General features: G+C 46.0%; 1 protein-coding gene across 1 annotated transcript in view; it reads right to left on the reverse strand.

Moving 5' to 3' along the window:
* Positions 1-1089: 1089 nt before the first annotated feature.
* The window catches only part of LOC108108765 (MOXD1 homolog 2), a 110670-nt gene continuing 91348 nt past the window's right edge, over positions 1090-20411 (reverse strand). The window contains exons 7-11 of the mRNA XM_017216932.2: positions 16139-16308; positions 15882-16044; positions 14049-14184; positions 4962-5130; positions 1090-1882 (exon numbers count right to left, since the gene is read on the reverse strand). Coding sequence (XP_017072421.1) covers positions 1571-1882; positions 4962-5130; positions 14049-14184; positions 15882-16044; positions 16139-16308 — 950 coding nt within the window. The 3' untranslated portion in view covers positions 1090-1570. The remainder of the gene's footprint in view (positions 1883-4961; positions 5131-14048; positions 14185-15881; positions 16045-16138; positions 16309-20411) is intronic.

Below are 20411 nucleotides of genomic sequence, written 5' to 3' on the forward strand. Positions count from 1 at the left end.
AGATGTTGGCGGCGCCGCCGTTCACTCCTAACTGCCTACCCGAATGCCATTGAATGCAGATCCTAGTAGGACATACGCCTAGAGCTGCTAGAGCTGATCGAGAGTTGATATCTAATCACACACCCTGTATTATGCTTCCACTCCGCACCTAGTTTCCCCTTCTCCGTCCGCTAGATTATATTTACAACTTAGGTCTAGGAAAGTTATAGCCTATCGTGTTTAACGTAGAGATATTAGTAGAACGACAGCGAGTTAGAAAGAGAGGAGGCAGCACTTTGAGTGCGCGAATATCTAAGCTGCTTTCCCTAATTTCGCTTTGTAGTTGAGAGAGCAGGTAGATTGCATTAGGTAACTGAATGGAACTTAGGATTAAAGCGCGAGTGTAGGTCCTCAGAATAGGTTAACCAAATGAACTGCAGTTGGGTTGAATTGATAGTGATAGTTCGATAGGTTGACAGCTTTCGTAACTGCAACTTTGAAATCAGCCTAACGTATCTATAAACTGTTGATGGACAATCTTAGTCTTTCGCCTAACAGAGTAAATTCATCCAAGTCTTTTCTAACATTAACGTAAACTAAACCCCACCTCCTGGTATCTGTATCTCTCGATTCGCTTCTTAAATGGACGTATAAAGTTTATGCATGCTCGTGTCGTGTTCGTTCGTGTGGAGTACCTATGATTTGCCGCTCGAACTTAGTTGCTCGGACTAAAATTAACTGGGGGAGGGAGGAAGGGCCTGATGCGCGGTCCTTACTTGCCACTTGATGCCTGTCCCTTCTACGATTGTTTCTTGCAATGCCCAACAAAACCCATCAGACGCTCAAGCTTTACATAAGTCAGACCCTATATGTATACATAGATATCTAAATATATGTGTATGGTTTATATCCGTTATGGTTGAAGGAATGACTGCCTATATGTCTATATGTAGTCATGGTGTATATCTATAATATCTGTATCCTTTACAATTTCGCATTTTGTATATTTAATAACGACAACAACAACTAATTATTGCTTTTCGGTTTTTTCTCGACATTCCTTTGCTTGTTTTTTTCTCGTTTTTCTTTTTGTTTTTCCTTTTTGAGATTTGTTTTTGTTTCGGTTTTTTTTTCAGCTTAGACTACTTAAAAAAATCATTAATAATTTACTAAAACTCTAGAACAAAATCAACAAAACTGTGGAGGGAGGAGCTTAAATAAATGGGCGTTTGGGACCAGCAGGTGTACGGGAGAGGGGACGGGGAAAAGCTGTTATACGCTAGCTTATTATGAATATTTCATCTTTTCCTCTTTTCCGCATTTTCATTTTGCTTCTATTTGTATCTGTATCTGTATCTTTATCTGTAAATGTATCTGCATCTGTATCTGTAGTAGGATTAAGAGATGTCGCTTGTAGTTAGAGAGAGCTGTAGTTGAGTTGCGTTCGCTATTTCAGCACTCTACTTTATGTTTTCCACTGATTTTCCATCTGTCATTTAGCTGTTTGGTTAGGTTAGTTTAGTGTATTGAGACGGTGGTGCCTGTGCTTCCCGCTGCTGCTTCGTCTGTCGCCGGGTCCCCTTCAATCTCCTCACGTCCTGAGCATCAGCAGGAGCCACCAGGACGAGGCACCCAGCCAGAGCAGGCAGCTGATGAACTGGCGTCCGCTGCTGCGGCTCAGCCCGTGCACGTCGGTCGCCGAGCTGCGGCTGCTCCGAGCCGCCCCCTCGATTATGTTGTTGTTGTCCAGCTCGTGGAGCACCGGCAGCTCGCTGAGGTCGGAGGCGGGTGGGGGAGCGGTGCGTTCGGTGGGCGGGGATAGGGGACGTTTGGGCTTGCAGCGGCGGTGCTTTTTGTACGTCTTGGTCACATTTATGCTGTAGCCCTCGAGGAATTCGGAGCCCTGTGGGACGATAAAAAAAGGAGAGGAAATGGCAAACATTAGTGGCTGTGGCTCTGGATCTGTATATAATAAATTACGACATTAATTAAATTTTTCTCTTTTCCCAGCGCTGTTTTCGGCTGTTGTCCTTCCGAGATGGAGCGAGCGAGGAAATTGAAAAGCTTATTTATGCCGTTGACAGTGCAACAAAAACGGGCAGGACCAAGGACGACGCTCTGTGGCATACTCTTTTTAAACCGGAATATGTCTCTACTGCTAAATCTGAATTAAATTTCGATTTTATGGCTTATGTAGGTCTGTGGGTAGCTGGCTTAAATATGAATTAGAAATCTTTCTCCTAGAACATCTTGTCAGGCAATGCCTTATCCTCGCAACTTATAAGCAATTTAGATATGATTAAACTTAAAAATCTATTTGGTTGTGGATCATAAAATTAGATTTACATACAGACGAAACTATAATGTCCCTTTTTCAGCAAGAGGTAAACCTACAAACAATATTATTTAGAGGTTCACGGAAATAGTTCCAGCAAACCCATTTCAGAAAACACAGATACAAAACGAGATAGGGTAAACAGCGCACAAGCTCAAGTGAGATCCTGGAACAATTGCAAAACAATGAAGCTGCGGAGCAGGTTCCAGATCCGCATCCACATCCACTCCTCCCACGGCCGCACGGTGTTTACTCCTGGAGTCCCCAGCGAATTCGTTGGCAAAATTTTGTGTTTTAATTACGCTGAATAAATTTGTGTTTATAAATAGGTGCGGCGTGTGGCGGGGAGAGCTTGGGACTTGCGCTGCGGTCAAATATTTTATGCCCAGTCGAAAATCTAAATCTAGCGAATGTCTGCATTTGTGGGGGGCGGGCATCGGTGGGCAGCGGACGGTGGTCTGTGGGCGTGGCTGACTTCATAACGAGTGTTTACTAATAATATTATGCAAATCGCGCAACGGCCACGACGACGACGACGGCGATGGCGATGGCGATGGCAGAGCTCGTTGTTGGTTGCTGAATTTTTGAAAAGGCATTTTGTGAATCGTTTTGGGGCGTTCACAAAAGGACCATAAAGTGAGAGGAGGCGGGGAGGAATTCCGTGGAAGCAGCCGAACGCTTGACACACAGATCAAGGTGTGGGTTCGAGAAGAGTTCGCCTTGTTGCCACTGACAGACATTTTAATTGAAACGGAATGTGTGTTTGTTTGTGTGTTGTTTCTGAGTTTCCATGGCCATTCAGGTTGAACAGTATAAAATGTGCGATTTTGCTCTATGCATAAATTTGAGGCTTTAATGGCTCGCTCCTTAATTTTCTGGCCGCCCCAAAGCCGGGCCGTAGATTTGCCGTGTCTGTGTACAGAGATTGACATGCTAATTAGGCTGGTCTACTTTGGCCTTTTTTTGTGTTTGGCCCTCCGCTTTGCCGGCTTTGAAAGCCAAAGCTGGCCCAAAAAAGTGAGCTACCATATTTTATACTATGCTAATTAAGTTGACCCAAAAAGGGGCTCATAAAGGAGTTGTTGGTGCTAAAGTCTTGATTGTTTTGGCCATAACTTTATATCAATCAATCAGTTTTCATGGCATTAGTTCTCAGTTGGTTAGGCTTCCGGAATTTATCTGGCCGAATCTCCAACCCCGTTGCTCACTGAGCCCCATCAGCTGGAGATCTTTTTGTGACCAGGAACTAGGTCTTTCGACTCACCGAACCCCTGGGATCTGGGAGCTTTGTGGAAACTAATCACAGGCTTCTTTTGCTCCTTTGTCACCTTTTTGCCGCTGTATATTTTCCGCTACATTAAACTGCCGTTCACCTTTTGCCCGAGCACACACTATGGGATTTTTTGCTCGCATCTCTGCTAATTTGGGCGCCTCGAGGGTTTTTACAAATTCGATGGGCCTGTCCGTCAAGTGGGTGGTGGAGCTGCCTACGGGTGAGTTCTTCAATGAATTATTGACCAAAGGACAGCTGCAAAAAAATGGCAGAGCCCTAGCCGAAGCGGGCTGAAATGGCCAACAACATTTAACGCAATAGCACGGAAAATCGATGGCAATTCAAGCGTTGATAATTTTGCTCGGGACTGGTAGTCGAAGTCGGAGCTCAAAGTGAACGCCGGGCCAAGTCAGTGGCATAAAAATGGCAACAATTTCCAACTTAAGCAATTTCCCACAATTTCCACAGAGAAAAGTATTAAGGAGAAAGGGAATGCGAGAATCATGCTCATATGGGAGCATTCAGTCAGCTGGTCTAAACCATTTTGGACGTGAATTAGAGCCAGCTGGCTGGGAATCGTCCTCCGGCTTGGCCCTGTTCCGGGTTCGCCTCACTGTGTGACCCATTAGAATGATCGTTGTCGAAGTCGTACGTGTGTTGGGCTGATATATGTGACTCATTCGAGCCAAAGGGAAGCCCACTATCCACTATCCACTATCCACTATCCACTTTCCACTCTACACTCTACCATCTACACTCTGCACTCCAGACTGCCGTAAAGTGGCGCCTAACAAACTCGAACGAACGCTGCCCATGGCCGCAATGCAATTGATTGCACTTTATAACGTGCGGTTTCCGGTAGACATTACCCGCATTTTGCCCCAACCGATGGATGTGGGGGATGTGGATGTGGCGGTGGCCCTAATGTCTTTTCTGCTTTAACTCTCCGGCTGCACCGCCCCGCGCAATGAATAAATGAGCACTTGTCTGGTGGTCCCTGCTACTGTGGGTGGCAGTGGATGGCAGTGGGAGTGGGTCTGGGGCTAGGTGGGGCCATCAAATGGCAGCAAGAAAAATTATCCCAGATATTGTCTAGCAATTTAGCTGATTAAGCTGATGGATGTAAAGCAGCAGGACGAGCGAAATGCTCCCTGCGATTAGGGCGAACGAGCGGAGTAAGAAGGACGAGATTGAGATGCCCAGATAGATAAAAAGGGTTAATGCGATTTCAACTGTGACAGAGCGGACAGGGACAGATATCTCTCCTATGCTCCTCCCTCTGGAAAAGTGGAGCACTCCATCTTCCAGCTTTCGCCCCGTTATCATCAGGCAGGCAAACATAAATCGAAAAGTCTGGCTTTAACTTTAACTTACCGGCACCACATGATTCTTGGCTCCCCAGCAGATGGGCTTGAAGCTGCCCTTGCGTGTGGCCTCCTGGAATTCGCCAAATTGATTTTCCCAGTCGTAGGATATCAGACGTGCCTCCAGTGTCATTCCGGCCAATTCGGGTGGCGATGATATAAGCACGGGATTCGAGTCGCTGTAAGATAAGACATAAGAGATGCGAAAACGTTAGAGGACGAGGACGAGGATGCTAAATAACATTATTAACTTTATTATTATTGTCAACTTTGATTAGGACTTAAAATTTATTACACTCGCAAACAGGACTGAGATGGCCTGCCACCCCGAAAAGGCGCTTTGCCAGCAGATTTTCAACTTTTACCCCCAGAATGAAGAGGCCGCGAGGGTGGAGTCCTGATCCCCGGCTGGCGGATTCCCTTCTCGCGGTAAGTCCTGCCAGATTTGCGCTCGGATTTTCGTCGGGGAAGGCGCGCGCTCAACAAAAACTTGAGCTAATTAATCTTTTAGATTTTCATTTGTGACGCGTCAAATACGTTGTTACAATTTCGGTCTGCCAAAGCGAAATAAAAACCGCACACCCAACGGGGCACGGACCTCGGGGGTAAGAAAAACCTAACAAATGGGCCAAAAGTGTAAAACCTCAGCGCCAGGCAATCAGTGGCGTAGTTTGAGTAGTCCAGGGGGTTGCAAACCCCGACCGGAAGAGTCGAGGCAGATGACTAATGGATTGGCTCATGGAAGCCATTGCTGTGGCTCCGTTTGTTTGCTGATTATTCAATTGTGTCAATCCTCCTGCCCAGGGCCTTTCTCCTATAACAAATATGTATAATTTGGCTTTTTAATTTGATTTCTGTTTTTACTCGGGACTGGCTGTCCATTTATCACTAGTATTCCGAAAGGCTTCAGGGCAAGGGGGTCCTTAGAACCGATTCATTGTCATTAGTTGCCGTCAGATTGCTGCGATTTCACAAAGGAATGAGATCTTTGGAAAGTTCAACAAGCGAATTCAAAGCATTGATAGATGGAACATAAACCTTTGACTTTGTGATAGTTGTAAAGTCTTACTTCCTGTCAGCTCTCATCTTCTTTTTGTTCAGGTACGAATTCCACAAGATTTACTATTAGTTTAGAGTTACCAAGAAATTGAGAGTAAACATTGGCATAATCAGATGTTCTTAATGGAATTCCCTGGACTGATCTTCAATAGTCAAGTATAATCTGATTATAACAAGTTAAATAAATAATAAATTAAGACTGAAAACCATTTCCCGAAGAGTCTTTAGCTTATTTCCCATAATAATGCCTCCTGCTGGATAATCCGAGCCAGGGCTTTACCCCTTCTGCTAACTACACCACTGGCTGGATGTTGTGCAATATAAATTCCTTCTATATATTCATCTCATCTCATTCATTCCTCCATTCATTCATTTCGCTCCGTTTCGTTCGGTTTGGCTTGGCTGCCTCCGCTCCGAGCTGTCTGCCCCTCGACATGTCCGTCCGCCCTTACAATTAGGCTAATTAATTTTGTTCTTTGCCGGGCATTACGAAAAATGTTGCTTTAATTTCATAGAGCCCACACACACAGCTAGAGAGAAAGTGAATGGGAGATAGAGCGGGAAAGAGACGGGGCTAGCAACGCACATTTTCTTTGTGCTCTCCTGCGAGTTGTTTTTGGCGGCTGGCAGAATCCTTTGGAAGCCGCAAACAAATCTCTTTTAATTAATTTATGATTCCACTCAATCCGCATCGAGGGTTGTGTCTGCGATAGTCCTCTCCGAAAGGAGAGAGGTGACGGTTGCGTGGTGCGAGGTGGCAGGGGGATGACTCTTGCGGCGAGAAATCCTGTTGCCTGAAAGGGGGTGGGGCTGAAAGTGCCGCTGCAACAGCCGCAACAATTTGCGGTTGGAAACACGAAAAATATTAATGTCTGCGGATTGATTGCAAAACCTCCCCCTCCGTTCTCCGTCTTGCGTCCGACATCCTCTAATGGCGCTGGCCACTTGTGCGAGTCCTCCCGCATGTCCATGTCGGTGTGGTGCGGATCCATGTCCTGCATCCCGCAATAATAATATAAAATAATATATGGCCCGCCCATCTCCGTCCATCTGTTTTGCGGCAGTGCGGTGCACTCGGAGAAAATGATGGATAGTCTTATCTTGGCAATTTATTCAAAAATATTCATAAATATTAACAAAATGCATGACATTATTAAGATGGAATTTTAAATGCTTTTCACTTGGCATATGAACTACTTTCCGAAGGATCATTAGAAAATCTCCAATATCCCTCATGGGATCTACTAAAGTATCATAGATTAGCGGTTTACTGATCAGATTAACACATGATATCTATGACAGCCTGTAGAACCTTAATGAAAATTCAAGAAAAATATATCAGGGCAGGACATTTTCTCGTCGTGTATCTGCATTTTACATTTGGTGTTTTGCGGTTCATTGGAAGGGTGTCGAGGGGAGTTGGGCTAAGGGGTGCGAGGTTCGCTTGCTAATATATCCGGCCTGCATGGCCGTAACCGAAGCCGCCGTGACCTCCCACACACGTATAATAAATATAAATGCAGTGGAAACTCACCCAGATGTGGGTAATGTAAAAACGGGATAACATCCTAGAGAGGATGTTGCCCCGCCCCGCCCAGCACTCACCACTCACCACTCGAACGCCCCGCTGTGCCGCATCAATCGCCGGCGTTTTAGCCTTATCGCCATTGACTTCATTGGCACTCAGTATAATTAAAATGATGGCCCAGCAGCAACAGGAATCCGGCCAACTAGCCAGCAGCAACATTCGGCAGGACAAAGGATCGGGTCCCGGGGTCTGAGTGGGATTGGGGAGTCACTGGTTTGGCATTGTTGATTATAAAATCCAATGGCACATCACAATGCCAGCCCCGAAATGCATTTCGAGCGGAACCGGCTCTAGGCCATGGCCATGGAATCCGGCAGCAGCAACTCCGGCTCCTGTACTTCTGCACTTCTTGTGCCAATCCCCACATGCACATCCATTTCCACTCCTCGTTGGGGTTCCAACTGCAATGCGCTTTGCAATGGGTTTATTTATGTAGCGTTATGACGACGGCGCAACTCTGCAAAGGAGCAGGAGGCCGGTGGACGGAGGTCGGAGGAGGGCGTGGTACAGTAGCTGCGGCGGAGGCTAAGTGTGTGTCCGTGTTTGCATTTATGACCTCCTGTTCGCATGGAGGCAGAATTCAATTTTGGAGCCGAATGCAATTGCAATTGGCATAACGACCGAATGACCGTTCTTGATGACAAATGAAAATGAAAGAGTGGGCAGAGGAGGTGGACATTCGAAAATGAATCCATGATCAATCTAGCTATTATAAACTCAAAAAAGAAATTCAAATCAAGGCATCTTTAGATCGAAGTTAAACGACAAAAGGGCAATGTATCCCTCTGTGGAGAGCTGCATTACTGCATTACAATATCTGCAAGTTGCTTTACCGTGAAAGTTGCATTCGACGCCTTAAGGGGTTAGAAAAAGGTCAAGAAACCTTCACGTTCCTTCAAATATTAAGTTAAATCAGCATACTTAACAAAAAATGTAAAAATAATGAGAGACAAGCAAGGTGTATATTGGTATTAATCAACTGATCAACTTTTTACGCGACTTAAAAGAATAAACTCAACCAGATGGGGAACGCAAAGGAAACTTCCCGCCGCATAATTGCGATGAGCCACGGCAGGAGTATCGATAACAAAGCGAACGGAGCCGTAAGCCCGAAAGAGTCCGTGTGTGCAGGCGGTCATCCGATATGCAAAGATGAAGGCATCCTGGCCGGGCAGGAGAAGTCATAAAGTAATAAAGGATATCATGAGCCTTAATGAGGCTCCCTTTGGGAAGAGAGGAAGAGGAAACTGGGCACAAAGAGGATATCTATATCACTCAGCCCCAAACAATTAACGAAAGCTGCGACCCAGCGGCGAGCACTATAAAATGAAGCCAATTTGCGTAGCTCAACAAACAGAAAACGCCAATAAACAAAGGCGGACGCGGTGGGCAGGGACAGCAACGGAGCACAGAGGGATCAGGAGTGGGCATGGGAATGGGCATGACATGGGAATGGGAGTGGGAGTGGAAGTGGAAGTGCACACAACTTGAATAATTACTTTGATTTTAATGCCGGCACCAGACCAGATCCAGGCCAGTGGTGAGGCAGCGAGATACAAACGCACGTACAATTAAAATTAATTTCGGTGGCCATGGCAAGTGCGTAAATTGTAAAAACCACTATCACATTATTTTTTCTGGTTTTCCCTTTTTTCTCCCTTTCCCCTTTTCCCTTTTCCCTTTTCCTGGCGCGTTCGTTTCGTTTGGAGCTCGAAAAGCGCTCCCGAAATGGTCATCGGGCCGCGCGGAAAAATCAGGCAGCAAAACCCCAAAACGTAAAACGTAAATTAAGCCAATAACGGGGCAATCGGGCCCGGGCATCGGAGCGATTCAGGAATCAGGCTCTGGCCAAAGGAGTATGTGGTGGAGGAGGAAGCCATCGCCCATTGGGCGCATGATCAATGAAGCTTCGCGAGTCAGCAGGTGCACGGGAAGAAATTACTCTAACCAGCTGATTCCAATCAGTGGTACTAAAATGTCCGTCTCCTTTCCGGAAACCTACTGAACTTGCACTGACTTGAACTCCTCCGCATCTTCTATTTTCCTTGATTATGGAATCTAGCTAATCTAGATTCTAAAAACTCTTTTTCATCAACAGAAATAAACAATGAACTTTAATCCGACTTCTTTCTATACTATCTTCTACAGCAACTACAAGCCTCCATAGTCGTTTCTCACTGTGCGGCATTGCATTCCCCAGCCAGTTGATGTCCTGTTGCCAGCTACTGCACTTCCTCACAGACGCCCAACGACCACCAGACACCACCCACTACCCAACCACCACCCAACCCTTCTCGGATGCATTGTGTGCTTTATGTCCTTGGGCCCCGACGCACGCTAACGACTTCAATGAGTTTTGCATGATGACGACGACAACGACGACAACGTGGTCCAGCCTTCTGATGGGCGCCCATAATTCTCCACCCATTCAGCCACCACCCCGGGCTTGCTCCATCATCACCACTCCCGTTATTGTGTCGCATCTCTCCCCGTCCGAGTGTATCTCTGTGTGTTGGTCAATTGAGCCGCAGTTGAACTGCAAACAGTTTTGGAAACCCCTTTGATACACTCGCCGAAAATCTGTGCGCATCAAATTAAATTGAATTTCAACCACAATAAGCATCACGAGGGGAGTCCTGGGGGGCTGAGGCTCTGATTGCGAGGATACCGGTCGGCATTTGCAAGTGGCTTATAATTACATTAGTTGCAGACCAATTGAGCCTCAATTTGGCCGCCCGATGTTGCCGGCTATGACCTGTGTGCATCATTAGCCTATCATTCGGCATGGCATGCCGAATCGGAGCTGGCCACCGGTTAGTACATGGCCACCGTTGCGTGAACCAATAGATAACAAGAGGAAACGCTATAGTCGAGTGCCGCGACTATAAGATACCCGTTACTGTTTTACACAATTTTAAAATATTAATTTTGCTAGTGGAAATTCACAAGGCGCCACCTATTGTCAGAGGAAGTATGTTGAGTATGCTTATAGTGACGTCACTGCCCATGTGGAGCCTTATAACCTTAATTTCTTCATAAATAGCGAAATAATGTTCCGATTTGAAAAATCTTTTGTAAATCGATAGATATTAACAGAAATAAGTTACAAAAGGTCAAACGAAGGCATTCATAATAATATTATAGACTCCACAGTTTTCCGCGGTTTGTGGGCGTTAGAGTGGGCGTGGCCGGATGCAACTTCGTGGCAAGTTGCAGAGGCATCTCCTAAATACGTGTTTCTAAGCAAAATTGTGTAGCTCTTATAGTTTTTGAGATTTTTGCATTTTTGGTTTTTCGGGTTTTGTGGGCGTTAGAGTGGGCGTGGCGTGATCGGAAAAAAACAATTCGCATTGGGAGCATCATAGAAACATACATGCTTGATCCGAACTTTCTATCTCTTATAGTTACCGAGATATCAGCTTTTCTAGAAAATCCGAAAACCGTCTTTTGAGCCTTGTGGGCGTATGGGTGGGTGTGGCCGGATAGTAGTACTACTATAAGATGCGCTGTCATCTAAAGATTATACTTTCTGAATTTCAACTTTCTAACTGCAATAGTTCCTGAGATTTCAGCAATTTTAGTTTTTTGCTATTTGTGGGCGTTAGAGTGGGCGTGGCAGGATGCTGTAATAAACTTGCGCTGTCCCGGGACCTCAAGAATCTTCATGCTTAATCTCAACCTTGTAAATGCTATAGTTCCTGAGATCTCAGCGTTCATACGGACGGACGGACGGACGGACGGACGGACGGACGGACGGACGGACGGACGGACGGACGGACGGACGGACGGACGGACGGACAGACGGACATGGCTCAATCTACTTCGCTATTGATCCTGATCAAGAATATATATACTTTATAGGGTCGCAAAAGCTTCCTTCTATTTGTTACATACTTTTCAACGAATCTAGTATACCCTTTTACTCTACGAGTAACGGGTATAAAAACCATCAATTCTGTGCAAGGATCCAGTCAAGTCCTGATTGGTTGCTATATTTAAATGAATGGAAGGAATGGAAATCTGTCTAGAGATAATTAACAGTCTTTTCATTGCCTGTTTAATTACTCTGTAAAATGTAATTAGAAAGGATTAAAAAGTTTAGAGTCCACAAGGGCAACTCCATGAATGAACCGCATTCGAGTACTCACAGTCGCCCACTCCAGAGGCTGCTGATGTTATTGTTATTGTTTCGCCCGCGCTCGTTTTCTATCATTGTTTAATTAAACCTGAAGCGTACAACATGCGGTACCTGCGGGCGATCTGGACATAGAACAAATAGGAGCCGCAGTCCTGGCCACGCCCACCGAAAGTTGGCCCTGTTGCACTTCCATCACTGCCCGTCCTCGGCCCACCGAATTCGTTTGTTGTCGTTCGGGTTTTCATTATGAATTTTAATCCTCATATCGCATTCGCACTTTCGGTTGCAGGAACTCTAGGTCCCGGACCCGTGCCCGGACCCGGAACCAGAGCCGGAGAAGGGGCTCAGACCCGTAGCCGGACATTAAGCGCTACAAAATTGCAGTGGCCATAATAACCGACCGACAACAATAACAGGAACGGCAACAATGCGGGACGCAGGGGGCATTGTATTAAACAAACAACAACAAGCGCGTGAAACAACAACGGCAACAATAACACGGTCCGGAGATGGCCTGGACCCGTACTCCTGCAGACTCCGGCTGTGGCAGTCCCATAACGGCAGACAATTGCAAATGACTTTATCAATTCATGTCGATTTCGGGTACACGCAGTCCAGTTCAGATGCCGTCGGCCGGAGCGGAGGACTGTGTTCGGGGTCCCTGAGTCCATGAGTCCATGAAGTGGACATTGTCTGGACAAAAAGGCAATGCATGCGCCATGGGCCTGCGCTCCCCAATCACTTACAACAAAAAGTTGCAAGCAGACAAAGCCGGCAGATGATGGGTTCGTGTTTGTACGGGCTCAGTGGCGTGAAGTGGGATATTATGGGTTCCGGTGGCGGTATTTGGAATCTATTTTAGGATTCTAAGATGCTTGGCTAACCCCTTGTCGAGGACAGTGATTAGGATTCCCTAACTTCCATCTTGTCTAAAACCAATCAAGCCGCAAATACCCAACTAACACTTTTAACAGTCGCTTTTCATCTTAATGTAATCCCAGCCCAGCTGCCCCTTCCCGCGTCCCTAACTCATTTACGTGGCCATGTTTTCCGCTCCGTACCTTTTTGTCCGGACCAACCGTAATCCATTTATGCCGTTTACTTTGATTTGCGGACTTTGCGGCGAAGAGCCACGGCAGACCGTAGAAAATTATCTTTGATTCGGCCTGATTCGATTCAATTCCATTCGGCCCTGGCCTGTGTCAATAGGAAGTGATTAATAGGGCGTGCCAAGTCCTTGCCCCGACTCCGGCTTAATTTCGACTAATTTTCAGCGCACGCTTTAATACAATATTTATGGACTCGTGCTGATTTATCCTAGACCGATGGATGGGGCTGCACTGCCAGTGTACCAAGTACCATCGAAGAGTCAAGTACAGGGTGGGGGTGAAAGGACCCTGAATGGACCCTGAATGACGGCTGACTGATGGCTGAATGGGTGTGGCTGTGGGTGTAGGTGGTGGCAATGGAGCAGCTCCTGTTTATTTAGCACTTGACGGTAATAGAAATCAATATTTTCTAAATAAAACCGAGGTCGTGGGTAGCTGCTGTCTCGTAATTTATTTTTCCACATTCACAATTCTCAATTAGAGCAGAGCAGAGCAGAGCAGGGTGCAGTGCTCAGAGCTCAGAGTGCTCAGTGCTCAGTTCATTTTCCGATTGTTTGTTAGGCAAATACTTCAGAATGGAGAATACCCGAGTACGGCGACGAGGAGCCGACCTCTCACATCTCTTTGGCGGGGACTGCGAGTTCGTTAGGTGATTTGGTTATGCAACAACATCATTAAATCACCAATTACTTTAGTCAACAGAGGAATAAACCGAATTTCCTTATACACAGGCCGGGTCCCGGCAACGTCGAGTGGGCGGAATGAAGAGTACGGCAGCTTCTGCCAGGTCGAGGAAGAGGTGAAGAGGTGAAGAGGACCGGAGAAGCTACAATGGGTCCAAATTGAATGTGAATAGCGGCTAAATTGATTGGGAGAGTCTGGTGTTCTCTTTCAGACTTAAAACTACCTCATCTTGGCAAATAATTACTGAAAAGTGCTCGACTTCTATCTTTCTGAGGGCACATCGTGGTGGAGATGCAAGTTAGCTTTTCTTCACCTTTGATCAACTTCTGAAAAAGCCCTCGGCATAATGGCGTCCATTCCCTTTGAAATGTTCACGCTTTACGATACATATTCTTATTCGTAATGTGTCAATTTTCATTAGCCCAGGATCGGCATCCGGATCCAGATCCAGATCCGGAATGCGCCTACCCAGGACTATCCATGCAATTTTGATAGGGCAGAGGAAAATAAAGTACTTACGTTGCCAGTTGCTCGATGCCGAGGGAGTGCAACACTGTGGGCAGACTCGGCAGTGAGTGACACGTTGTCAGCTTCTTCTGGCGCGGATAGTAGAGTGTCAGCACCGTGCAGCTTTCTTCTTTCATGGTGAGTCCACCTGTTCGAAGGAGAGGAAGGAAAATTGGGGGATCAGACAAAATGCATAAGTAATGCAGCTGTGAAAAACAAAAGCGGGATATCCCCGAGCCCATTCGTTCCCATTGTCCCCCCTAGAATGCAAAAAGTGTCACCAGGCGAGAGTGGTGGACAATTTCCTGGCTGACTGGCTGGCTGGGCAGGTAACACCCCGTCCTGTTCTTCGTCCTTTCAACTCAAGCTGGCTTGGCTGGCTTCCCTTGCTTGCAACAAAGGACGAAATTAAGCGGCCGCTGCAGTTGGCAGCACAGTGAAACAGCCAAGGCGCCATCATAATAATATTACAAAATGGAGGAATGGAGACAGCCCTGATGCTGATGGCTCGGAACATCATGAAATGGCGTCGCCATTTAGTGCCTGCGTGGGCACTGCTTTATTTGAGTTTCGTTTCAGTTGGGCTCTGCTTTATGTTTCCGGGCGCACGCCTCACTGGCTCGGATCTATCTGGTCCCGTTACCGTTCCTGCCCCCCTTCCCGACCGTGCAACATCGTTACGTTTGTCTATTAAGACTCCGTGTGTCTCTATTGAGAGTTGTCACCCGTCTAGCAAGTCCCCATCCCCCCGGCAACGCCACCTCCTGTGATTGTGTTTGAATTTGTGCAAGCAAGCAAGAAAGTCAAATTTGCGCTAGGTGCTGTTCTTTACCACTTCAGGGAGAAAGTAGTGGGACTGCAGGGAAGTGGCTGGCACTTGCGACTCTGGCAAAGGCTTTGTACAATTTCATCTTAAATGGAACGCAATAATGACTTTCTGTGCAAATAAACACTTATTATATTCTGCATTTAATTGAAATTTAACTGGAGTACTTCTGCTAAACTGACTTCCTGCTTTAGTACCTAGGTTTAGAGACGTATTAGGGATTTAGTTAACCACCCAAATGCAGTCCTTTACACATTTTTTCACTTCCCATTGAATTGAATCCCCTTGCCTCCTCATGCAATTCTACATCCTCCAAAATCAGTTCTTTCCATTATCGTTGTCTGTTGTGCCAGCTTCACATTTTGCCATCTTCCACTATTCCAATCTCATTAATAACAACCTCTATCCAGACTCTATTGTACCGCATTGTCCATTTCGTTGGAGTCCTGAGCAGCTGTCACAACAGGACCAGGGAAGAGGAAGAGGGCAACACCCACTACAACACCTGCCAGCCGTCCCATCCGTGTGCTAAGTGAAATGTTTCACTGTCTTGGTTTATGTATTTTGCAATGACGTGGCTGCTCTGTCTTCGCCGCCAGGATCCACCTGCTCCTCCTACTCCTCCTCCTGAGCGGTGTGGCCGGCGCCTTTGTCTTGGGCCTTCGTGTGCAACGGTTCCTTCTCGTATTCGTCTCCCCAGACCGCCGCCTGTCGCATATCGTTTGGCTGATTTAAATGTGTCATAACGACGATTGCTCACCGTTGCCACTGCCTGTTTACACAACCCCCTCTGCCACTGCCACTGCCACTCCCACTGCCTGTTTACGCCCCAGCGCCATTGGCAATTTCATAGAACATTTTCGCTCACGACAATGTTGGGACTTCGCCTCGCCTTTCACAATTTACTGAATTTCTTGCAATCTTTATGGCTGTTCGGGTCGGGTGCGCTTTCTTCTATGAAGTTCTATATATACAGGAGTATATATATATAGCAGTATATGTACTCTCCGAGCACTTACCCAGGGTAATTGCCTTTCGTGACGAACTGTCATAAATGCATTCGGCGATGAGTCTATCCCCGGGCATGGAATGCACCGATTGTGGCAAACGTCGAAAGTCCTGATAGGCAACATCTATATTGCTGTCGTGTGCAATTGGCGGCAGCTCCTCGGTTTGTCGTATCTGCAATTGGGGTTAGGAGCAGAAGAGAAGTTGGCTCATTAGCATGGTCTTCTAAGCAGGGACATGTGCAAATCCGAATCCGAAGGGCACTCACCTGGCGCAGCTTAACCTCCTTGCCGATCTGGTGGGTGCGCATCATCACCGCGAATATGTTGATGCCCTGCTGGGGGAAGGCGTAGCCGGTGCAGTCCTCGATGCACTGTCCCTCGGAAACGACTCGCTTCTGGCCAGGCGGGATAATGTGACGCCAGTTGGGGTCCATTCCTGTCAAGAGAGATAGAGGTAGGGAGTAAAATTCAGTTCAGTTCGGTTTCAGTTTGGTTTCAAAAACGTTTCAGTGCTTTTAATTAACGGTTCGACACGGGGTTCGAGGGAGGAGCTCTGCTAAAAGCTGCCGTGGTTAATGGCAGTCCCGCCCGTGAGCGCGGAATGTGGAATGTGGAAACCCAACCTCGTTATCATCGCTCATCAGTGTCCCCCATCGCCCACAGCCATCCTCCGCCTGCACTCGACACTCTATTTAACTTTGAACGCTGATTTTTTAATTCGATTTGTCGCAGAACGTGTAATTACATTTTAATTGCTGCTTTTGATGTTTTAACAACTTTGTCAATGCAGTCGCTGAGCGGAGAGACAGGAGAACAAGCCCAACCACCCCACCACCCATCCACATGTCAATTAGGGGCAGCTCCATCTTTTCAAGAAATTCTTCCCAAATCAAATTTTGCATTTTTCACTTTTGCAAGGGGTGAGGAGAGGGAGCGCGACTTGGTAGCTGTTATGTTTGCCCCACGTTGGCTCAATTAGTTAAATGTTGTGGAATATTGTTCATACAGAGGATTCCCTCGAGCGGCTTCCGCCACCCACCCCAACGCTCCCCGCACTCAATTAGGGCCGCGTGTCGCCTGCCGCGCTGAAAAAATATTTGAAATTCATGTGCTACATATAAATCGGGGGCTCCTTCTCCTGACTGTTTGGCATTTCAATTGTTGTGCGTGGGAGGGCTGGGGTGGTTGTGGGGTGTGGGGTTATAGTACGCCAATCAAAATACTCGCGGGAAATACTTGGCATTGCTGGAGGAGCCCATTTCAGAATTCAGCTGGCAATTGATTTCCATTTCTGTGTGCTGGCATTGTGTCGTCCTCGTAAATCTGGGCTTAAATGTTCTTTAAATCCGCCATCCTTTCAACTGGATTTCCCAACTATCTCAACAGCTCGTGCTCTCAACGAATTAAGGGGCCAAGATCTGATCTCTCCTCTTCGCGATTTCATCAATTCCAAGCCAATTAAGGACCAAGCCCATTTTAATATTGAATAGAGCCATTCAAGATTAGTTTGCAATTGCATTAATTATGTTTTGATTGCATTTCGCATTTATTTTTACAACCTTCTGCCGCAGGTGCCACCGCACCAGGCCGCTGACCTACTTCTTCCTGCTCCTTTTGCCCGATCTCGCCGGCTCATCCGCTTTAATCCCATTGAACCTACGTAAAAATATTAACTTTAAAACCCTTTGCATAAAATATCCATTTGGCCGGCCGTTGTGTTTTCCTTTTTCCAATTTAACAACCTCAACGGCCAGAATATTACGTAATGAATTGAATTTTCCGCCCGCTGCCGGCGCAGTTGGGAATATCCATAACTATATGCCCACATCTGTATATATATCGGAATGGAAATATATGGAAATTCGCTTGCATATTCGCTGGCCAGATTATTTCTATTAATTTTCATAGTCGCCACCGAATGGGTTTTCGGCTTTGTCATGTAGCAGGGAATCAATTTTCAATTACCAAAAAACTGTTTAACTATGCCGCGATGGCTTTAAAAAGTTTTCCCGGAGTCCATCTACCCATCCACCTAAACGACTCCCCTCGGCTCCTATTTTTTGGTCATTTTACAAAGTGTCACGCGAGCAAAATCAATCAATCTACCATGCGCGTGGCAGGACTTTATGATACCGAAATTCCCCCATCATCAATTTAATTGAAAATTACGATTCATGCGAGCTGCCCCGAAACCCCGAAACGCTGAGCTCTCGCTTAGCAAGTTTTTCCGTTTGCCCGCCTTCTTTAGAACACTTCGACGGAAGTAGGCAAAAGTTTTGCGGCCATCCTTTAATTGATTTCCATTAACTTTCAATTCGATCAGTCCATTTGAATATTATCAAAGCGCCAGAGAGCTGCGCTGCGAAATGGATGGCCATCAGAGTTTCAAATTCGGATTCGTTCGTTCGGATTCATTTCATTTGAATCTCTGTCCCTGTCTCTGTCTCTCTTCCCCCCATTGCGTCTCTGCGAATTTCCATTCATTAAATCAAAATTCAATATTGGCCATGCGAAGCATGACGAAATTCGCCGGCATAGCCAAGAGGGGCCGGGCGGGGGCAGGGGACATTGGATTGGCTCTATTTCTATTTGATTTGGCCAAAAGCGCGGCGGGGACAAGCTCGCTAGCAATTCATAACTACACATATTTTCCAAATCGATATTTAACGCTGCCATCCAGTTGGCAGTTGGTCGGGTCGGGTCGGGTCGGGGTGGCAGGCAGTTGCATGTTGACAGCCGGCACACGGCAAATGGCAAAATGCAAAAATGTCCGATTGCAACTTTTCTAATTATTTTAAATGGCAATTTGTGTCAAAGCGTCAGCTCACTCACTTTATGTCCCGAAAAGAGGGACTACCGATTCCGAAACAATTTGATTAGCGTCCATGGGAGACACAGATATCAGCAATTTATTTGTGTATTTCGACGCCGAAACTGCTGACTGAAACTTGGCCCCCAAATCATATTTCCCCAAAACATTTTTGGGTCAGATAAACTCTGTGGCGGCAGCTTAAAGCGGTTCGGTTTTAGTATAAATGAAATGTATTCTTTTTCAGTGCTTTAATGGAGTTATGCAAATGGTTTGGCAGTACTTAATATTCATACTTAATATCTTGGATGTTCATTTCCAAGTTCATTTTCATATCCATGAGGAAGCTTTTATGGGTACTTTCAGCATTGATGGTAATAGATATAAAATGTTCTTTTCAAAACATTTTAGAAGAAGTTTGACTATGTCTAAGATCTGCATAATGAACCATTTAAAACAATGAAGTGAGTTCATATCTTCGTTGGATAATGACTTTCTGCCCATAAGTGAAGACCGAATCATACATTTCCCACTCTGCGGGTGATCAGCGGATGTTCACTCATTTTTCGATAAGCTTTGAGCTGCAGATTACAATCCCCAAGCGGGCTTAACATGTCCCAACCTCATTTGTTCCGCCCCACCTTCCAGATCTTTACTCCCACATCTCAACTCCCAACTCCCAACTCCCAACTCCCAACTCCAATCTCCCATCTCCAAGGTGCCATAAAAATTCGCCAAGCCGCAACATTAATCACAGATTCGTTGCATACACCAGGGCGCTATATCAATAACCAATTAAATTGAAATTAAATTTTGCCCCAGCCGCCGAGAACGGAAGAGAGAGGGACGGAAACAGACCGGAAACGCAGCAATTTCGCAGCTACTTATGCGTGTGGGGCCCGAGAGCTTTGGCTTTAGCTCCCCGGCCCGAATCCTTGCGCTCCTTAATTCAATTTATAGCAAACCAGGAGAAAATTGTAGCCAACATTTTATTTTCGCTATGGCTTTCCTCATTTTTTATTTATTGACTTCTGTGTGTGTGTGTGTGGGTGTGGCGTGGCGTGGTATGCGTTAAATTCCAATTAAATATTTCAATGGCAAATGCCGTCTGGCTTCGCCGTCCCTAAAGCCCACCGAATCGGATCTCGTCCTCCCGCCCACAGAGGCGCCGGATTATTCTGAAATTTTCCTCTGTTTTCGGCTTTTCCAAATTGTACGAGGTGTGTTCAAAAAGTAAGGTGACTTTTCAAATTTCTCGGGCAACATATTTTCGATTATCGTTTTTTTTGTTTTGTTATATTGGTACACTCTTCCCTAACATCTGTACCAAGTTTCAATGGAACATCCTCTTTTGTTTGGTTGTGAGAGGCGTAAAGTTACAAGTTGTTTTGCGAGCTCGGCGATTTTTTGCTATCGAAAAATATGGATCAAAGGATTTGCATCAAATTTTGTGTAAAAAATAAAATTAAGTGCTCTGAAACACTTGAAATGTTGACAGTGGCATACGGTGAAACTGTTCTGAGTAAAAAAAATGTGTACAAGTGGTACAAACTCTTCCAAGATGGCCGGGAAGATGCCAATGACCAGCCTCGCTCTGGACGCCCAAGCACGTCAACAACTGATGAAAACGTTCAAGCAGTGACGAAAATTGTTTTGGAAAATCGTCGAATCACTATCAGAGAAGTTGCTGAAGATGTCGGTATATCGCTTGGCTCGTGCCATGAAATTTT

The sequence above is a fragment of the Drosophila eugracilis genome, unplaced genomic scaffold (genome assembly GCF_018153835.1).
Source record: "Drosophila eugracilis isolate 14026-0451.02 unplaced genomic scaffold, ASM1815383v1 contig_2154, whole genome shotgun sequence".
Taxonomy (NCBI): Eukaryota; Metazoa; Arthropoda; class Insecta; order Diptera; family Drosophilidae; genus Drosophila; species Drosophila eugracilis.